General features: G+C 33.9%; 1 protein-coding gene and 1 long non-coding RNA gene across 7 annotated transcripts in view; one reads left to right on the top strand and one right to left on the bottom strand.

Moving 5' to 3' along the window:
* LOC126758071 (double-stranded RNA-specific editase Adar) overlaps positions 1 to 18028 on the top strand; it is a 183206-nt gene that overhangs the window by 1183 nt on the left and 163995 nt on the right. For 5 of the 6 annotated variants that reach the window (XM_050472093.1, XM_050472088.1, XM_050472089.1 and 2 more), the window contains exon 2: positions 439 to 904. The exons of the other annotated variant lie outside the window; for it this stretch is intronic. In XM_050472093.1, coding sequence (XP_050328050.1) covers positions 872 to 904 — 33 coding nt within the window. In that variant the 5' untranslated portion in view covers positions 439 to 871. The remainder of the gene's footprint in view (positions 1 to 438; positions 905 to 18028) is intronic. 6 annotated transcript variants of the gene reach the window in all.
* LOC126758095 (uncharacterized) overlaps positions 1 to 18028 on the bottom strand; it is a 317225-nt gene that overhangs the window by 139613 nt on the left and 159584 nt on the right. The window lies entirely within an intron of this gene.

The raw sequence follows: 18028 nt of genomic DNA, 5'->3' as shown, positions 1-18028 counted from the left end.
TGGAAAAGTAAATTTTATCTGCACTCCAGACGCAGTTCGCATGCAAGCCAAGTGAACCATGAAATGACTGAAGTGCAAATGAGTAGTATGCCAACCTTCAAATATTTTTACCTTTTTTACATTAATTAATTTAGCGAAAAAAACTATTCACGTGCTAATTGTTTTTCTAATTGGAAAATGCTTTCGGCCAACCACCGACTTTTTGTTTACTATTATATATCAACAAACATACATACATATATTAGTTTTAGTTGTTAAGCAATAATGTATACTTACTAATATTACCAATTCAAATCAATATTTACAACCCTAATTGCTATTTCGTAGTTTTATATGTATAAATATTATATTTAAGCTTAAGTGCATATAATACATTTTTGAAGTTACTTAATTTAATTTGTTTCATCTATTTCTTTTTGTAAATATTTATCATTTTAGGCGCGCTAAACTACTATTCGAGCAAAACAACCGGCAACAATTTTTTTGTTCACATTTCCCCCCAACAATGAAAATACCTAGCAAAATTTGAAAAAAAAAATCCAAAAAAAGTTGAAACACGTTTACACACAATATTGAAATTAATATATTGTACGTATACTACAATACATATATACTTAAATATACATCCAACCTACACAATTGTATAAAGTGACAAACCAAAAAAAAAAAAAAAAAAAGAAAAAAAAAAAAAAATTAAAAAAAAAATTAAAAAAAAATCAACTAATCAAAGTAATCTGCAGTTAAGCTGAAAGTTCTCATCCTCCCAGTAAACATATATAATACCACCAATCAATCCTACCACCACCACTCCACCACTATTCAACTTCAATTCGACTAAATTCAAAGATAGAATTTGCATAAAACTCAAGTCATGCTAAACAACGCTACAAATTGTTCGCCGCATGTAAGTAGTTCAGCAATGATATGTATAAATATCGTTGTTCACATTAACTTTTTTATGTTTGTCTATACTCGTGTGCGTAAATTTGTGCATATCTGTACGTTGTATGTTATTTAGTGTTAATTATTTTATTTTTATTTTTTAACATATATGTTTTTTGTGGTTGGTATGTATTGTACCCAAAGCTGTTTACTTTTTACTACACACTGCTCTTTATTTGCCTTATCATCTTAATAACAACGAAATTCACTTACAAATTTTTTAAACCCCTTTTGGAGGCTGTAGTAAGGATACTCGTTCCACAGTTTACCGTAAAAATCGTAAAACTTCTCAATCACCAGGAAATAACCACACACACCGCAAATTGGTGGTGCCCACTTGCTTTTAGCATTATCATTATTATTTTGTTGTTGTAAATATTGGCAAAAAACACACGCCGATATGTAAACAAACTTTGGGCGCCTTCTTATCAAGGTGTTCTTTATCGCGCCTTCATGTTTGCGGTGCGGCTTGTGAGTGTAAGCGTGTGTGCGCTTGTGTTTGCTAGTGTGGCAACACAGGCCTTTTTTGTTATTATTGTTATTATTATTAATGATTTGTTTACCCCACGATCACTTCGGCGCACATTGTTTAGATGTTCATATTGTATATCGGTAGTGTTTATCGTGTCTTATGCACTTGCTGTGTTGCCTTGTAGGCTGTTTGATGATTTATATAGACTTTATTTTGTTTATATTAACAACGTTTGCCCACAAGCGGTTTTTAGGTTAAACTGAAAGAAAAAAACGTTTAAACTTTTGATGTATAGCAATGAGTGTGTGTCATAAAAGCTATTTTTCGTACTTAAAACGGTTCTAATTATATGCAGCCAAATTCTTCATTGATTCTTCTCGCTTTCTAAAAGAAAGTGCCGAAAACGGTAGGTTAATTTGGTTTATATTTTGGTAATATTTGTTTGTTAGGTTAGATTGGAGTCTTTCTGTTCCGGGTCTCCGGGTGTTACAAACTTGATAAATTTAATAAACCCTGTTCAGGGTAAACACTTGCCCATATTTTTCATATTTTTATGGCCTTAATAAAACAACTAACGAAATTTGCTTTACAATAAACAAAATTTCTCTTTGAAATTAGTATATTCCTATCCACTTCATAAAATTTGCAACATCCTTGCAACTCTTCGTACGCATCCATTTCCACTTGAAACGCTTGCTTACATCAACATTCGTATTTATACATATACATATGTTTGTATGTTTGCAAATATATCTGTCTATGATCAAATGAAACACATTTTCTTTCATCTACAAATATTTACATGCACGCGTGTACATTTGCACAAGACGTGTGACGTAACTTTCGAAAAATCGCAAAGGGAATTGCAAAATTTCACTCTAATGTAAATTGAGTTATCAATTATATTCTCCGACATGTGCCAATTTACATATATCCAGCAATAACAACAAACAACAAACAAATGTAACACAGAAGCCCAAAAATCCAAAAGTTAAGGTAAAACCACAGGGGCACCGAGATGTTTGCAATTTTCGAGTGCAAAATATTCCTATCACAAATAATTTTTCACAGCGTGGCGGTAAACAATAAAACTATAAATATAAACAAAATGCAAAAGTGCGAAAATTTCCAATGCTAAATAAAAGATTGCACTAAATAGCAATCAATTCAAAACTAATTAAAGTAAATAAACTAAAAATTAATTTACATAGAATTACTTAAAATTAAATAATGTTATAAAAGTAAAGATAATTATTTAAAAACAATTAAGAATAATAAAAATTAAAAATAAATAATATAAATTTAAGTAAACTGAATTTATTTGAATCCTTAACGTTGCATTTATAAAGTAAAATTTTGTGTACGAATTCAAGGAAATTTTATCATGAATAATGCTTTTTCCATTATTTATTTCAAATAATTATAACACAGAAAAATTCTTCAAAAATCTAATATTCTGCCATAGTTCGCATATTTCATAAAGGATGATCCATTTCGAGTTTCCCTACTTGTTTTAAGAAAAAACTCATAAACTTCATGGGGGAATGTTTATTATCATTCGAAAGAACATTTTATCTCCATCAAATCTTGGCCGCGGCTACGTCTCAGATGGTCCATCCGTTGTGTCCAATTTTCGATAACTCGTTCGAGCATTTCAACTGGTAACTGGCGAATGACACGCGTGATGTTTTGCTCCAAGGCCTGAATCGAAGCGAGACGTTATATGTATCACCAAAGAAAAATCCTTACGTTGATATGACACAATATTGGTAGCCAATCGACCGGCCCAAAACGTGAAATTATTTGCTCACCGAAGTGTTCTCTCCATAAATCCATTGATTGATGCGATGTGTGGGAAGTGGCGTTGTCTTGTTGAAACCAAATGTCGCCGAGATCACGAGCTTCAATTTCAGGCATCAAATAGTCGGTTATCATGGCACGATAACGGTCGCCATTGATGGTTACATTCTCACCGGCATTATTTTTGAAAAAATATGGACCGATGATTTCACCGGCCCACAAACCACATCAAACCGTGGTTATTTCTGTATGAAATAGCTTCTTTACATATCCATTGACCCGGAAATTAGCTTCATCGCTGACTAAAAGTTGGCTCGAAAACTCTTTTACGAATTGGATGAAGAAGTACAGACTAGACCTCAACATTTCCGTCGATGATAACGACATTCCGTCGGTAAACAACCCTAAATTTGTACAACCGTAATTGGCGTAAGAGTACAGAGCCTCAACAAGATTCTCAAGTTCTCAGTGAGGCCCGCATACTTTTACAATATACTTCCAGAGCACTTTCTGCTTAAAGCCGAGTCGCCTCCTAGGAACATCAGAAGTGCATTTCTCGAACACATCGACGCACTTGAACAATATGCCATCCATAATTCGGACGCGACCAGTTTCCGACAGGCACTGAATGCCATTCACAGAGAGTGACTCTAGCGCAACCTCATTCTGGATATTGTAGTAAGTTAAAATCTTACTTATCCAGAATAGACCCTGAGATACAAAATCTACATACATACATAAGTATGTCCTGCATGCACTGAGCTCAGTATGACACTAATCACCTTTTTGCATGCCCAATAAAACTCACTTAACACCCCTCTCATGCTGTAGTATTTTTTTTTAATTTCCCAAAATTCGCCCTTTTTAGGCGGTCACATTGAAAACATGAACTTTTTGGTAAAATTTCAAAATTTTTTTTCTATATTTTCAAAATTTTTTTTTCTATATTTTCAAAATTTTTTCTTTTAATAATACTACAGTTGTCCCTTTCAAGCAAAATAAGTCATTCTAGCTATTTTTATTACCATCGAACTTCTGTCGGTCCCCCCGCGCGACCAAAAATTATTTAGAACACAATTATTTCACGCAAAAACTTCGCACTAAAAACGAATTAAACGAAAATAATGGCGCTAATTACAAAAAACAGCAAAGCAACCGAATTCAATTCAACCTAAAACCCAAGAAAACAAGAACGTACAAAAAGCTTGTAAAGAAAATTAATCAAAGCGAAATGCGCTGCCAGCAGCACACACCAGCCACAAGCTCAAAAGCGAATCGCATAAAAATCGGCAGCCAAATAGTAATGCAACCAATATAATGAAACACAATTTGTAATTGAAGTGAAACAGCAGCCGCCGCCTAAGTCAACGCCACCGCCTGCGCCGCCCTCACCATCAATGCTGCTGCTGCCGCCGGCGCCGCGCTGGCCCTCCCGCAGGAGCAGTAAATGTCCGAACGACAATTAAACGGCAATCACCATCATCAACACATGATTAAAGGCAAACAAAGCGAGACCATGTGTAACGGTTCGGCAGCATGCGGCGAGCGGCGGGGCGCGCGTGCTCCCGAAAACGTCAGGGAGGCCACCGAATGCAAGTCAATTGCTTGGCGATATTTGTCGGTTAGTCAGCGCGCTGTGCACCACTAATTCAATGCGAAATATTTGCCGTTTGTCGTTGCTATCGAGAATAGAAATAATCATTGCAAAAACAAAAGAAAAATACAATTAATCTAATTTTAACATGAAACACACGCACGCGAAACAACAATAAATAAATGCATTTAAGCAGATTATATCGCTGCACAGTGGGTTTTTTGCTCTCAAGGCGCGCAAAATAAATGTTTTAAATGTAAATTATTTAATAATTGGTTTGTATGTCGGAGCGTCTTCGGCAACGCAGTTTCTTTGCAAAGGAAGCTTCAAAGGTATTTAAATATGTTTCGCTCAAAACCGCGAATTACCGAAATAATGACGCCTTTGAAGTGATTTTACGACCGAGTTCGTGGCAGTAACCCACTTGTGTCCTCAAAGTCTTTACAAATCTTTATGAATGTATGCATAAGTGCTTAAAAGACTCTTTATGATCATCAAATATAATTTATTGATTTTATCAATATTTTATTTTACTCCACAGTAATACCAAGAAAACCACTTCAAAATCATTAAATTTGATAATGTCAAGTTTTCAGAGCATTTATGCACATATTTCGATATTAGAATAAGTTGATATATATATAGCTCTAAAATTTGGAGATGAGCGCTTGAGAGATGGTTTTGTGGAACTCTCTTGAGTTATGTACTTTATTCCACTTTTCTTTGAAGTTAACTACCGCTATATGCCATTACAACATCGAAAAAAATGCAAAAGGCATAAGAGAGAAATGTCAAAAGTCAAAGCGCTGTCAAATATATCTAAATAGATTTCGGTTATCAAATGTCAAAACTCTACCAAAGCGCTGTCAAATATAGATTTTGGTTATCAACAACCTTGAAGCCTTTCAAGCAAACAACGTGTGATATTCTTTAGATTCATTTTTTACTCAATTGGGGTACTCACAACGTGTCATAAAGCACCGTAAAATCATAAATTTTTATACCGCCGTTTAAAAAATTTGTTGTTGGATTGCATACTAAAATAAGTTTACGCAAATACAACTCTGAACGCTATGTTTTCGGATCGTTATAACTTATAACTTTATGAGACTATGTGAAACCCCTAAATGTATAGTCTAATTTTCTGTTTCGAATGTCAACAAATAAATAATGTTCGTAGAAGCCTATAAGCTAACAGCTGACAACTAACAACAACACGGTTGTATTTAGCATTTGACTGTTTTCGTATTGAACTTAACATTTTTAGCAAAGAAAAAAATAAAAACAGGATCTTTAAAATAAAATATAGAAAAAAAAAACTTAATATGGCAACATTTTTAAATTTTTTTTTTATTTTTAATATTTTTTTTTCACTTTTTTATTTTATGCCCATATTTTTTATTTTTTATATTTTTTAAATGTTACAGAAACTAGTGGCAACCCTTTAGAGGGTCCAGGTTCTCTCTGGTTTCGTGAACGCATTCTTTTTTAAATAAAAAGATTTAAATTTACATTTATTTTCAATGAAATTATATTCATGGTGGCAACGCCATCAACTAATATTCGTCTGCCTTATAACTCTATCTCTTTAGATTAATAAAATTTCAATAATAATAAATAAAATTGAATTTAAATTTATTTTAAATAATATTATATAGGTGGCAACGCCATATACTAATATTCATCAGTCTTATAACTCTGTCTCCTTAGATTAATAAAATTTTAATAATAAAAAATAACTAAAATTAAAAACAGTGGCAACCCAACTAAAACTTATTTTTAACCTACAGGTTTTGTGCAAATAAATGAAATAAGAAAATATTATTTTTAATTTTTTTCAATGAAATTATTTTCAATGTCAGATGGCAACTCTATAAAGGGATATATCTTAGTATTATATCACTTTGGATTAATTAAATTTTAATAAAATAATATAATTCTAAAACAGTGGCAACCAATTCTTAACTTATCCTTAAGTTCCAGGTATTGTGCAGTTTTGTAGGCACACTCTTCTTTAAATAAATAAAAAAATTAATTTTTTTTTATTAAAATTAACTTCGGCGCTAGCTGGTAACTCCATACACGAATATTTATCTACCTCAGAACTTTATTACTTTTGATGATTAAATTTTCAATAATAAAAAATAAATAAAATTCAAAAATGGTGGCAACACTTTCACGACTTCTACTTAACTTCCTTGCTTTTGTAAACACACTAGTTTTTAGAATACAAAAAAATATATTTCCGTAAAATACAATGAAATTATATTGAGTGTGAGGTGGCAACTCTATACACGAATATTTAGCTGCATGTATATATGTAGTATCTTAGTACTCTAACTCGAAGATTTCTGTCTAACATAATTTCACTGAATATTTAGAATTAACAAATTAAAAAAAATGTGGCAACTCAATAAGATTTTTTATCAATCCTCGCAGATTTAAAGGTCTTGAAATGCGATTGTTACAATTGCAGATATTTTTTTGGTATTTTCTCATTTCATTTTTAATATTTACTTGTATTTTGTATTTACATATACATACATATTTGTATATATTTACTGTTATATTTTAATATTCGCAATATTTGCTAAGCACAAATTTTCAACATACATTTAACGGTATATTTGTGCACTCAGCAATATTTTTAATGCTTCTTCTTGTTCTTCTTCCTCTTCAGTTGCATATTTTTCACTTCAGCAATTCGCCCTACTCCTTTTATCCTTAAATGCTTATTACAGTTATTTACAAATGGAAGAGGAGTACGGCAAAGCATTCAACAGCTATTCACCGAATCCAATGCATTTCTTATGTGCAACTTCGGCATAAAATTGCCATGTCCTATATTCAAACGAATGCTTGGCGTGCAACAAAAGCGGAATTGTTCGATATTTGTTGTTGCTGCGATTTAGTTGTTGTTGCGATTTGTTTTTTTGTTGTAATTTTGTGTAGATTCTGTTTTGTTGTTGTATAATTGTTGTTGTAAGAACGTTGTTGTAAAATCGTTGTTGTAAAATGGTTGTTTTTGTAATATTGTTGTTGCTTGTTGTTGTTGTAAAATGTTGTTTTTGTAATTTTGTTGTGCTTGTTGTTGTAACTTGGTTGTTGTTACAAACTTGTTCTTGTACTTGTTGTTGCTACAATTTTGTTGCTGCTGCTATGGCTGCCTCTGCCGGTGCTGTCAATAGCAGATGACCTATTGAATTCTACACAAATGGCTAGTAGTTCGAAGAATACAGAGATAAATACATACAAACACAAGCGCATACATACAAACATTCTCGTATCATACCTGATTTGTTGTCCGCTCGGGGATTGGCATCATACTGGCCGACCATGTAATAGGGCTAATAGAGGCCGGGAAGGGCTCACCTAGGCAATTCAATTTCATTTTGTAATAATCAAATTTGTGGTGTTTCATGTGTGTGTGTGTGTAATTTACATTAGCAGAAATTTAATTTGGCCATGTTTGCAATAAATTCACACTTCACACACACACACACATGCAGCGCAGCATTAATATTATTTCATGTTTTACGGCTTTGCGATCACAAAATTCGCCAAATTCCGCGTAGAGTTCGGCGAGCGGCGAAGATATGCTCAACTATAAATATATGAATTTATGCCTATGCACCGTAATAACTGTATTTTTTTTCCTGAAAATTTTTCGCTTCTTTCTTTTATTCTGGCCAAGCACATACATACATATGTACATATGTGTGTGTGTGTCTCTGTATGGTTGTGCAGAAATGCAATTTCGACGTTCCGCTTCGCTCCCGATGTGCTCACCTTGTTAGACATTATTGGTTGCACCGGCAGCAGCGGATAAATTGACGCGGGGACAGGTGTGCGAATGTGGCACTTTGTAAATGCCTGTCGTGTTGGCACAACCAATTAGATAAAATGGCCAAAAAGCGCACACGCACATACTTACATACATGCATACCATACAAATGTAAAAATGTGTGTGTGGTGGACCTTGTAGCCATTTTCCTTGCCCACTCTCTCTCAATCTATCTTTCCCTTTTACTGATTTCTGCTGTTTGAGGTAGAATCATGTTGTTTGCGGCGGCCCTTGCATGCATGTTCATATGTTGTAAGTGTGTGTAATGTGTATGTATGTATGCATATTGTTGTTGTATTTTTTGGTTTTTGCTGCATTGCTAACTTGATAGCTCTAATTTTTGTTACAGTACACTGCTGTCGAAAAGTAGAGTGTCCTTAATGTATATTTTAAACGCTGTGAGAGCGAAGATTTCATAAGTATTTCTACTACGTCTCTAGTAATAATTTCTGAAATCGCCTAATATTTAGTTAATCCATTAAACTTTCGTCTTCATAAATATTCCCATAAATAGTTTACTGCTTTCGAAGGCAGTTAAGAGACCCATATTTTTTGCCAAAAGTCCACTAAAACGAGATATTGGTCAAAAAGTATGGAGAACAATGAGAAAATTTAGTTTAGGATTACAGTGGGAGTACAAATTTTCATTTAATAATATTTAGTTATTCAGCAATATTTACTTAGTCGCCTTAAAGTAATCCCCACCAGATGTAATATACTTATGCCAACGCATTTTTTAGTTCTCGAAACACTTTTCATAAGGACTTTTTGGGATGGCCTTCAGCTCCTTCAATGAATTTTGTTTTATCTCTTCGACCGACAGAAAACGGGTTCCACGGATTTCAGTTAGGGGAACAAGAAAAAACCACATCGATATTCATTCCGTTTTTGGCTTTAAATTCGGTCACAATCGTGGATCGATTGTGAATTATTGTCTTGTAAAATTTATGAATTGTTCTTCCACAATTCCGCCAGTTTTAGACAGATGTTCTCATGCAAACGTCTCAATACGGCCAAATAGAGCTCCTTATTTTCCATTTGTCCCTCCGGAAGAAATTCATGATGCACCAAACCACGAATATCGAAAAAACAATGCACATAACTTTGATTTTTGAGCGACTTTGGACTGTTTTTTTTTTCATCCATTCCGATATTTGTTGACTTGTTTGCATGGCAAACTCATAAACCCATATCTCATCGCCTGTTATAATGCTCTCCATGAATGTGGGATCGGAAAATTCAGCATTATCGGGACGAGTCGAGCAAGAACGCGTTTCATACCCAAAATATTCACCAAAATCATTCGAACGGACTCGCGAGAAATTACGAGCTCTCTTGCCATCACTCTAACACACCTCTAACAGCTTTTCATGTTCCCTCATGACATAACTTTGACTAGAAAGCTTTGACAAATTTAGTTCTGGCGTCGATTTAACGATAACATAGCGAAAGTCTAATGTTCAAACTTCAGATCCTGAGTTGTCAGCGAAATTCTAAGACATCAGTTTATATATACTGGACCACTAATAACCCAATTCTATCATTTCGCTTATGCTCTATGCCCTATGTTGGACTTTTCTATGTTTCTATATTAACTAACTTACCTTTCAGCCCTACTTCTATCAATGATTTGAATCGAGATCGGCAAGTCAATTGAGAGTTATCGAATATATTCGATTAAACGCGTCTGTAGGTCAAAATAAACTTTAATCCTTGCCGCAATACTGTTTCCTCTTAGATAGAACAGACTATGTGAATCTCTGAAGCAGTCTACTGTTCCGTTTCGATCAATATTTTGCACTCTCATTCTCACCAACTATTTGAACTACCGGTAAGGTTTCGGAATAATTTCACCGTTTGATATTAGGGAAAACAAACATTTTTCGAATAAGGCTACCCTCATTAGTGAGTACCTACCTTCAGTAGAGTACTTTGATTGGTGCATGTGTGCCAATCTATGGTTGATCTCTAAAAATGTCTGACTTAGACTATTTATTCCGAGAGTAAGCAAAACGGATTCAACTTTCGTTCATTAAAGGTAAATGAAATATTTTTTTGAAGGTATAAAATAGTAATGTGGACATATTGGCTACCGGATCCATCTTTTTTTTCAAAAAACGCTCGAGGGGTGATTCTAGAAACTCATGCTATCTGAAACAAAAAAAAATAATAAAATAAAAAAATACCGGGACTTAACCCCGTTACTTAAGACTTGCTGGTAAAGTACAAATGCTTTTAGCTTTACATCACTTTGTTTTGAAAAATTAGGGACTTGTAAATACGGAATTTTTCATCGAAAAAATTTGAAAAAAAAAATTAAAGAAATTTTATTTTTATCGGAAAAATTTGAAAAATTGTTTTTTTTTACAAAAAGTTACAATAATAACATAAAAATGGTATATAATTTACTATAAAATAAGGCATTCCCTAAAATATATTTTACTATTCTATCATTTGGCTAATGTTTTTAATCACCTATACTGTTCTCTAAGCCCAATTTTTTTTAAATTTTTTTGCGAAATTACCGCTCAAAAGTTTTATGGATCTCCATTTAGTCATAGGTTTTCGAGATATTGCTTTCATAGTGTAATCATAATATCAATGTTTATCAAAAATACTCACCTCTTTGTAAATTCTGCTCGATACTTTTTTTAGCTTCTTTAAATCATATTCTTTCTTAATATTTATAAAACTTGGAAGCATACTTTTTTCACATACTGTTTGTACGGGGGCCTTTATGGTTAGTAGCATCGCATTGTCCAATACCTTAAGTGCAGCAGCAGCTGCAACATCGGCAGAATCGTACCAATCTTGTCGACTGCATTTGCCGCTGCATTAAAAATGTCTAACAATCCAACTCTGTGGTGCTATTGATTCAGGCACTTTGCCAAAAATATATAAATTTCGTAAAAAAGCCAGAAACTGTGTGCTGTGCGATTGCACTTAATTTACTATGTACATAACACACTCATACATACATACATACCTACATATACATATGCTGCATACGTGCACCCGGTGCCTGCTGCCTGCTGCAACGAGCGCTTCCCCAAACATCATCAACACGATTGGCTAACAAGCAAAAATAAAGCAGAAAGCGAGCGGTAAAGGGAGCAGCAAAGGATAAAGCTGGCAGCAGCGGCAGGAAAATGCCATCTCTACAATATTTAACAACTTCAATTGCGGCAAAAATTCGGCAAAAATGTCAGGCCTAATGTAATAAACGAACACAGACAAACACACACATTTGCACCCATGTGTATTCGTTTGGATGGTGTGCGGCTCACATGTGGCGCTGACTCGGTCTCGGGCTCGGGGCATGAGCACGCGTCCATGCGCAACGACAGGCAGGCATGTTTTTTCGCCTTCAGCTGGGCCAAGTTAGGCCATAAAGGCGGTCAGGTGCTGCAAATATTTACTGCTTTTATTTTATTCGTTAGCTCACTCGTAAAAGTGAAGTGGAATTCATAAAATGCTGCCGGCTTGTAGGGAAAAACGTTAAGCACAGATTTTATGATTAGTCCCAGCAGCTATTTTCCTTTTGGGTGTGCATAATTAAAGATGAAACAGTCCTTGGTGGGTTGAAGAGTGTACACCACACATTAGGGTGGTGCGAAAATTTAGCTGGGGAAAATTTTTACATAAGGCTCATGTAGATGGCATAATTGAATTACATATCTGTTTTAGATCCAAAAAAGCCCTTTAACCCAAAAAATCTTACATATTTTGAAAATCCAAAATTTTTCTAAATCTTCAATTGATATCCAAATTTATACATAATAACTTCCAGCGGCAACTTTTGTACTAGATATTTCTGGAATATTTAAAAAAAACATTTTTTGGTTTAATTTTGAGTCTTTGTCTCTTATATAACCTATAAATTCCACTGAAACTACAAAAAAATTGTTCCTTCGATTTTAAGAACCACCCTACCATACACTTGACAAGATTATTATAACATATCTCTTTGCTATTAATTATAAAAATATACCGTTTAAAGTGACACAATAGTCTTAAGTTCTCATAAATTATAGAGAGTGTGGTATACGTTCAAATATTCCTAAAAATACCCAGTTGAAGCGCCTAAGATAAGATAAGCATGACTTTAGATATGAGCTTTTGTTGTTACTATTAAATTAAATCAATTACCAGCGTAAGTACTTTTACTGTCAAATAGTTAGGCGCCTGATGTCATTATCAAGATCAACAATTTTAATTGAAGTGCGTGCTGAAGAATTCAAGGGGTGTACCCATAAATTGTCACGAAGTAGACACTACTAGAATTGTAAACTACAAATTTATCGAAAATAATTTTTTTGTTTGATTGAAGCGGTTAAAATCACTTGTGAATTTCAAAAACTCAATTTTTTCGTATGCTTAGTGCTGCTATAAGTGCTGTTACGAGCTCAAGCCGCTATAAAATTTAAATTCTAATAATTTTTTGAATAAAGTTAATTGTATTTAATCGTGCATATATTAAATCAGCAATGTACAAAATGTTAATCGGAGTGGTTACCTGTTGTTTTCACAGAAGGCCTCAAAGGATACGGCCTTTGGTCAATAGCAGCATGCACAGTTTCTATTAGTATTGGCAACGCTGCTCGAACCCAATATGTTTGAGACCCTGCAAATTCCTGTGTGATATTCGACAGAGCATGGCCTGTGACAAATCTCATCACAAATAATACTACAATGAATTCCAATCTGGCCTTTCAGACGGCCAATCATGCAGTTGAAACTTCTGTTAAGCCACTGTTGCGTGATTTTTGTTTTGAGTGCTGGTGCAGAATCTTGTTGGAAGATCCAAGGCTCTCCATTTAAGATATCATTGCTTAAGTATTTTATCACGCCTCTAAAACATCCTATTACACTACACTTTTACAAAAGACTCCCCAAAAAACTGTTACACAAGCTGGAAGATGGTGACTATGTTGACCCTTTGGAACACAAATTTTTCAGCTTTTTTGGGCTTTTTTCGTAGATATTGCCTTTAGCTACTTTTCATCGCAAAATCATCTTCTCAAATAAAGAAAATTTAGCCAATTCTGGCTTAACGGTCTCGTCAATAAACAAAAATTCCGCTATTGTGGTGAGTCAAACCCTTGAGTGCTTCAGGAAACGGAATTGCATCGCCAAAAATTAGTGCGGATTGTGGGATGACGACATCACCGGGGCTTATTTCTTTCTAAGCGAGGCAGCAAATGTCGATATCATCTATAGCGAGCGTTATAACACGATGTTGATTGACTATTTTCCCTGAAGTTTGATGAAATCGATGCGTACGATCTCTATTTCCAACAAGAGGGTGCACCGTCTCATGTTTCATGTCTAAATATGGACGGATTGCGTGCTATATTATTTCCTCTCAATCAACCAGCAACGCTCGAGGAGCTAGAATACCATATTAAGCGCCCTATAGTCGAAATTCCAGTTGAAAATTGGCGGTGAAGATATTCCAACATAGCCGAAGAGCCCATAGAGCGAAACTATGTCGCTTGGGTTAAAATGCGCCAAGTCGTTCCATACGTCAGTTCGAGTTGCTGCGAAGGGCACCAAATCGACTCTCTCTCGAGTGTACACAAACTCTCAGACTATGTTGCTATAGTTCACTGCATTTTGATTCTGAATATTATCAAAAAATGCTAGGTCTCAAGATGGGTGAAAAAAGTACACAAAACACATTCTTTTATAGAACGTCTTTCCGCAATAAAGTGGAATCACCCGTTTTTTCCATGATGAACTTTTTAGCACATGACTTTTTTCAAAAAGAAAAAAAGATCACCCGTTTTATGTTTTTAGCACTTTTTTTTTTGAAAAAAAGAAGGAAAAGTACTTATCTGTTGAAGTGCCAGAGAGTTAAAAGATTTTACAAAAAGTTTCCTTTTTATGTTTTACAAAGAACTGTCGTTGAAAAATAAAGATGACTCTTTGCTCTGCGTTTCACTATGTGCTCAGCCCTAGCCGCGCTGGGATTTTTGCCTACTAAATTACGCATTTTCGTAAAGAAATACAGACACACTGAGTACTATAATATATTTCATGCATTAATTATTAATATAAAAACTTGTTAAAGATGAATAGCTTGTCTACATGTGTGTGAAAAATAAATGCATGCACAGAGAAAAACAAAACAAACCATGCAGAGCGAAATAAATGCGAGCGAACGTTAACAAATTGCCGAATGTGGCATGAAAATTAAACAAGGCGAGAACGATGGCAACAAATATTTACAACAACAACAATGAGCTTCGTTATGCAGAATGCAGTGTAAATATGTATGTTATTTAACATGTTGTTTTTTGCTATTGTTGTTGTTTATGCGTTGTATTTGGCTGTGAGTTGCCACAGCAGTGAGACATAAAATAAACGCTAATTTGCATGTAAAATATATAATATATATATATATATATGTGTGTGTGCATTTGTTGGTGTGCTTTCGAAACAAAAAAGTCATAAAATGGATTTTTCGTGCTTTCGCAGAACTTGTGTGCGGTAAATGTTGCAGCTAACTGGGCGTGGCAGTATTAGCGAGCAAATAGCTCGCACAGTTCGTTCGATTATTAATGCTTTTGTTGTTGCATTTTTCTAATTCACGCGAATATTTTAAAGAAATGCGCAAATCCAAATTGCCGTTGACTGACAAGTGCGCTGTCGGACGATGTGACGGGCAGCAATGCTGACAGTCGTCAAATATGCGGCACGCGACACTAATGACTGAATGAATGGAAGAGGCAGCACAGAAAGCAGAGCAAAAGCAGCAATGCAACTCGCAACAATGCCGTTTGAATTGACGAATGCTTGAAGAATAGAGATCTTGTCAGCGAAGAACACAATTTCGCTCATTGAAAAGGCAGAATTGAAAACGAGAAAAAAAAAAATAAAAAAATGATAATTTTCAAATAATGCAAGTCTGACACACAACAACTGGAAAATGCATTGTGGTCGAACAGCGAAAAAAACAAGCCATTTTCATAAAAGCACGAAAGAATAGTGACAATCTGTGCCACTTGGCGCAACACGACCAATAGATTTCACATATACACGCGCGTTGGTGTGTGTGCTGTACTTCAAGGCACATATGAGTATAACCCAACAGAGTTTTGTGGTTTCAGAAGTCTAAAAAATGCATTTTATCAGAAATTGTTTTTAAGAGGCTAAAAAATATTACGTTTTGATGTGAAGTGAGTCAAGTGTTTGTAATTATAGAAAGCTTAAGATTAAACTGAGTGAACTAACCTAACTTAATTAAGGGGTTGCATGAGTTTCCTCTGTTAAAAAAAGCCTTTTTTCAACAATTTTTTCTCATATAAAAAATGAAATATTTTATTAGAATTTTTTATTGTTACAAAAATAAGCTATTAAAAAAGAAATTCTGAAATTTTTGAAAAAAAAAAATATTTTAAACTCGGCCATTGCGAAGCCATTTCCGGTGACTTCACGAAAATAAATGCGCCCGCGTCGGTGGGTTAAATCCTTGCAGGATCATCTAACGTGAAAAAACTTAACTTAGAACTTGAAGGAAGGGAAAAAGCTGAAAATTGGATTTTTGGCAGACATTTTTACAAAAAAAAATAAAGATTTCAGAAAAAAATTTAACGAAATTTGTTATCAAATATTTGTAATCGAAAAATAATCTTTCGCCCAAGTCTTTAAGAATTGTATCTCAAAGACCTGTGTAAAATTTCATGAGGCTCGCTTGAGAAGTTTTCGAGAAATCTTGCCAACCGACTTCAAAAACACAATTTCGAAAAAAACGTGTTTAAAGACGGCAAGCAAGTTCTCAAGGCTGTATCTCCGAAACTATTAGTTGGATCAACTTGAAAATTTAGGACAATATTCTAGAAGTGCTGAAGAATTTAATAAGACAATGAATTTAATAAGACAATGAAGAAATTCGATTTTTTGAAACCCGTAAACCCATGTAACCCCTTAAACTGAGGAACGGAGCATGCCTAACCTAACTAAACTAAATGAGTTTTGAGGAAACGTAAACTTAATCAGGTTTTTTTATTGTAAAATTCATTCAATCGGCCCAATTGAAACATACTATAACACCACATGAGTTAATATTCACTCTTGTGGTACTTTCTGTTGTTTAAAATATAACTCTACTAAAAAAACGTCGAGTTTATCATACAAATCATACCTTAGCACTGAATTTATGAAAATACTAGTCAGTTCTAAACTCCCTTTAGTATTATATGTTAAACACTACTCGTAAACATGGTGTTTACCACACAAAATATTTTTTAGCTCTGTGTTTGTAAGAATACTTGACAGTTGTAAACTCGTTTCAGTTCACTACTCATAAACACGGAGTTTATCATAAAAAATATTATTCAGTATTGAGTTTATGAGAATACTTGACAGTTCTAAACTCGTTTTAGTATTACATGTTAAACACTACTCATAAACACGGAGTTTATCGTAAAAAATATTATTCAGCATTGAGTTTATGAGAATATTTGACAGTTCTAAACTCGTTTTAGTATTACATGTTAAACACAACTCTTAAACACGTCTACAAAATATTATTTAGCATTGAGGTTTTAAGAGTAATTGACAGTTCTAAACTTGTCTTAGTGTTACATGTTGAACACTACTGTTAAACTTAGACTTTTAACACACAAAATATTCTTTAGCACTGAGTTTATAATAATACAAGTGAGTTCCAAACCTCAGTAACTACACATTAAACACTACTCCTAAACTCTGAGTTTATCACTTATAATATTTTTGATCACTGACTATATAATAGAATACTTGACAGTTCTAAACTCTCTAAACTTTGCATGTAATACGGTAAACACTACTCGTAAATACGGAGTTTATCAAAAAAAAGTTTTAGCACTTAGTTTATATGCAAGTAAGGGCCAGTTAATAACCTGTTTTAGTATTTAATTTTCTTTCGTAAACACTGTGTTTATCATAAACACTATTTTTTAACACTGAGTTTAAACGGAAAATAGCCTTTGTTAAGCAATAACTTAACGAAATTTAGTATTTCCAAAAATTATAATTTAATAATGATTATATATAATTAGTCTAAAGAAGTTTATCCAAATATTTTTTAACTCCGAGTTTAAACATAACATTATCTGAGCAAACCTTATTTCAGTTGATCTAGTTTACGTAACATTTTCTTTAATCTTTCTCAGGCGAACATAACATCAAACCAAAGTGGTCATGAACACGAGTTTACGGTTTGTTTTGGTGTAAAACATTAAACACCATTTTCACAAAGAGATTTTACCACAAAAAAAGTATTTTTCGTTATTATCAATTTAATTTGGTCCTGTTTTTGACAGTTCTGATCACCCGCTATAGTTTGACAACAAAAACACTAACCAAAAATAAGGACTGTGAGAAGAAGTAT

The sequence above is a fragment of the Bactrocera neohumeralis genome, chromosome 5, assembly GCF_024586455.1.
Source record: "Bactrocera neohumeralis isolate Rockhampton chromosome 5, APGP_CSIRO_Bneo_wtdbg2-racon-allhic-juicebox.fasta_v2, whole genome shotgun sequence".
NCBI lineage: Eukaryota > Metazoa > Arthropoda > Insecta > Diptera > Tephritidae > Bactrocera > Bactrocera neohumeralis.
Note: the sequence above shows the minus strand (reverse complement) of the source record. Positions and strands in the feature narration are given on the sequence as shown.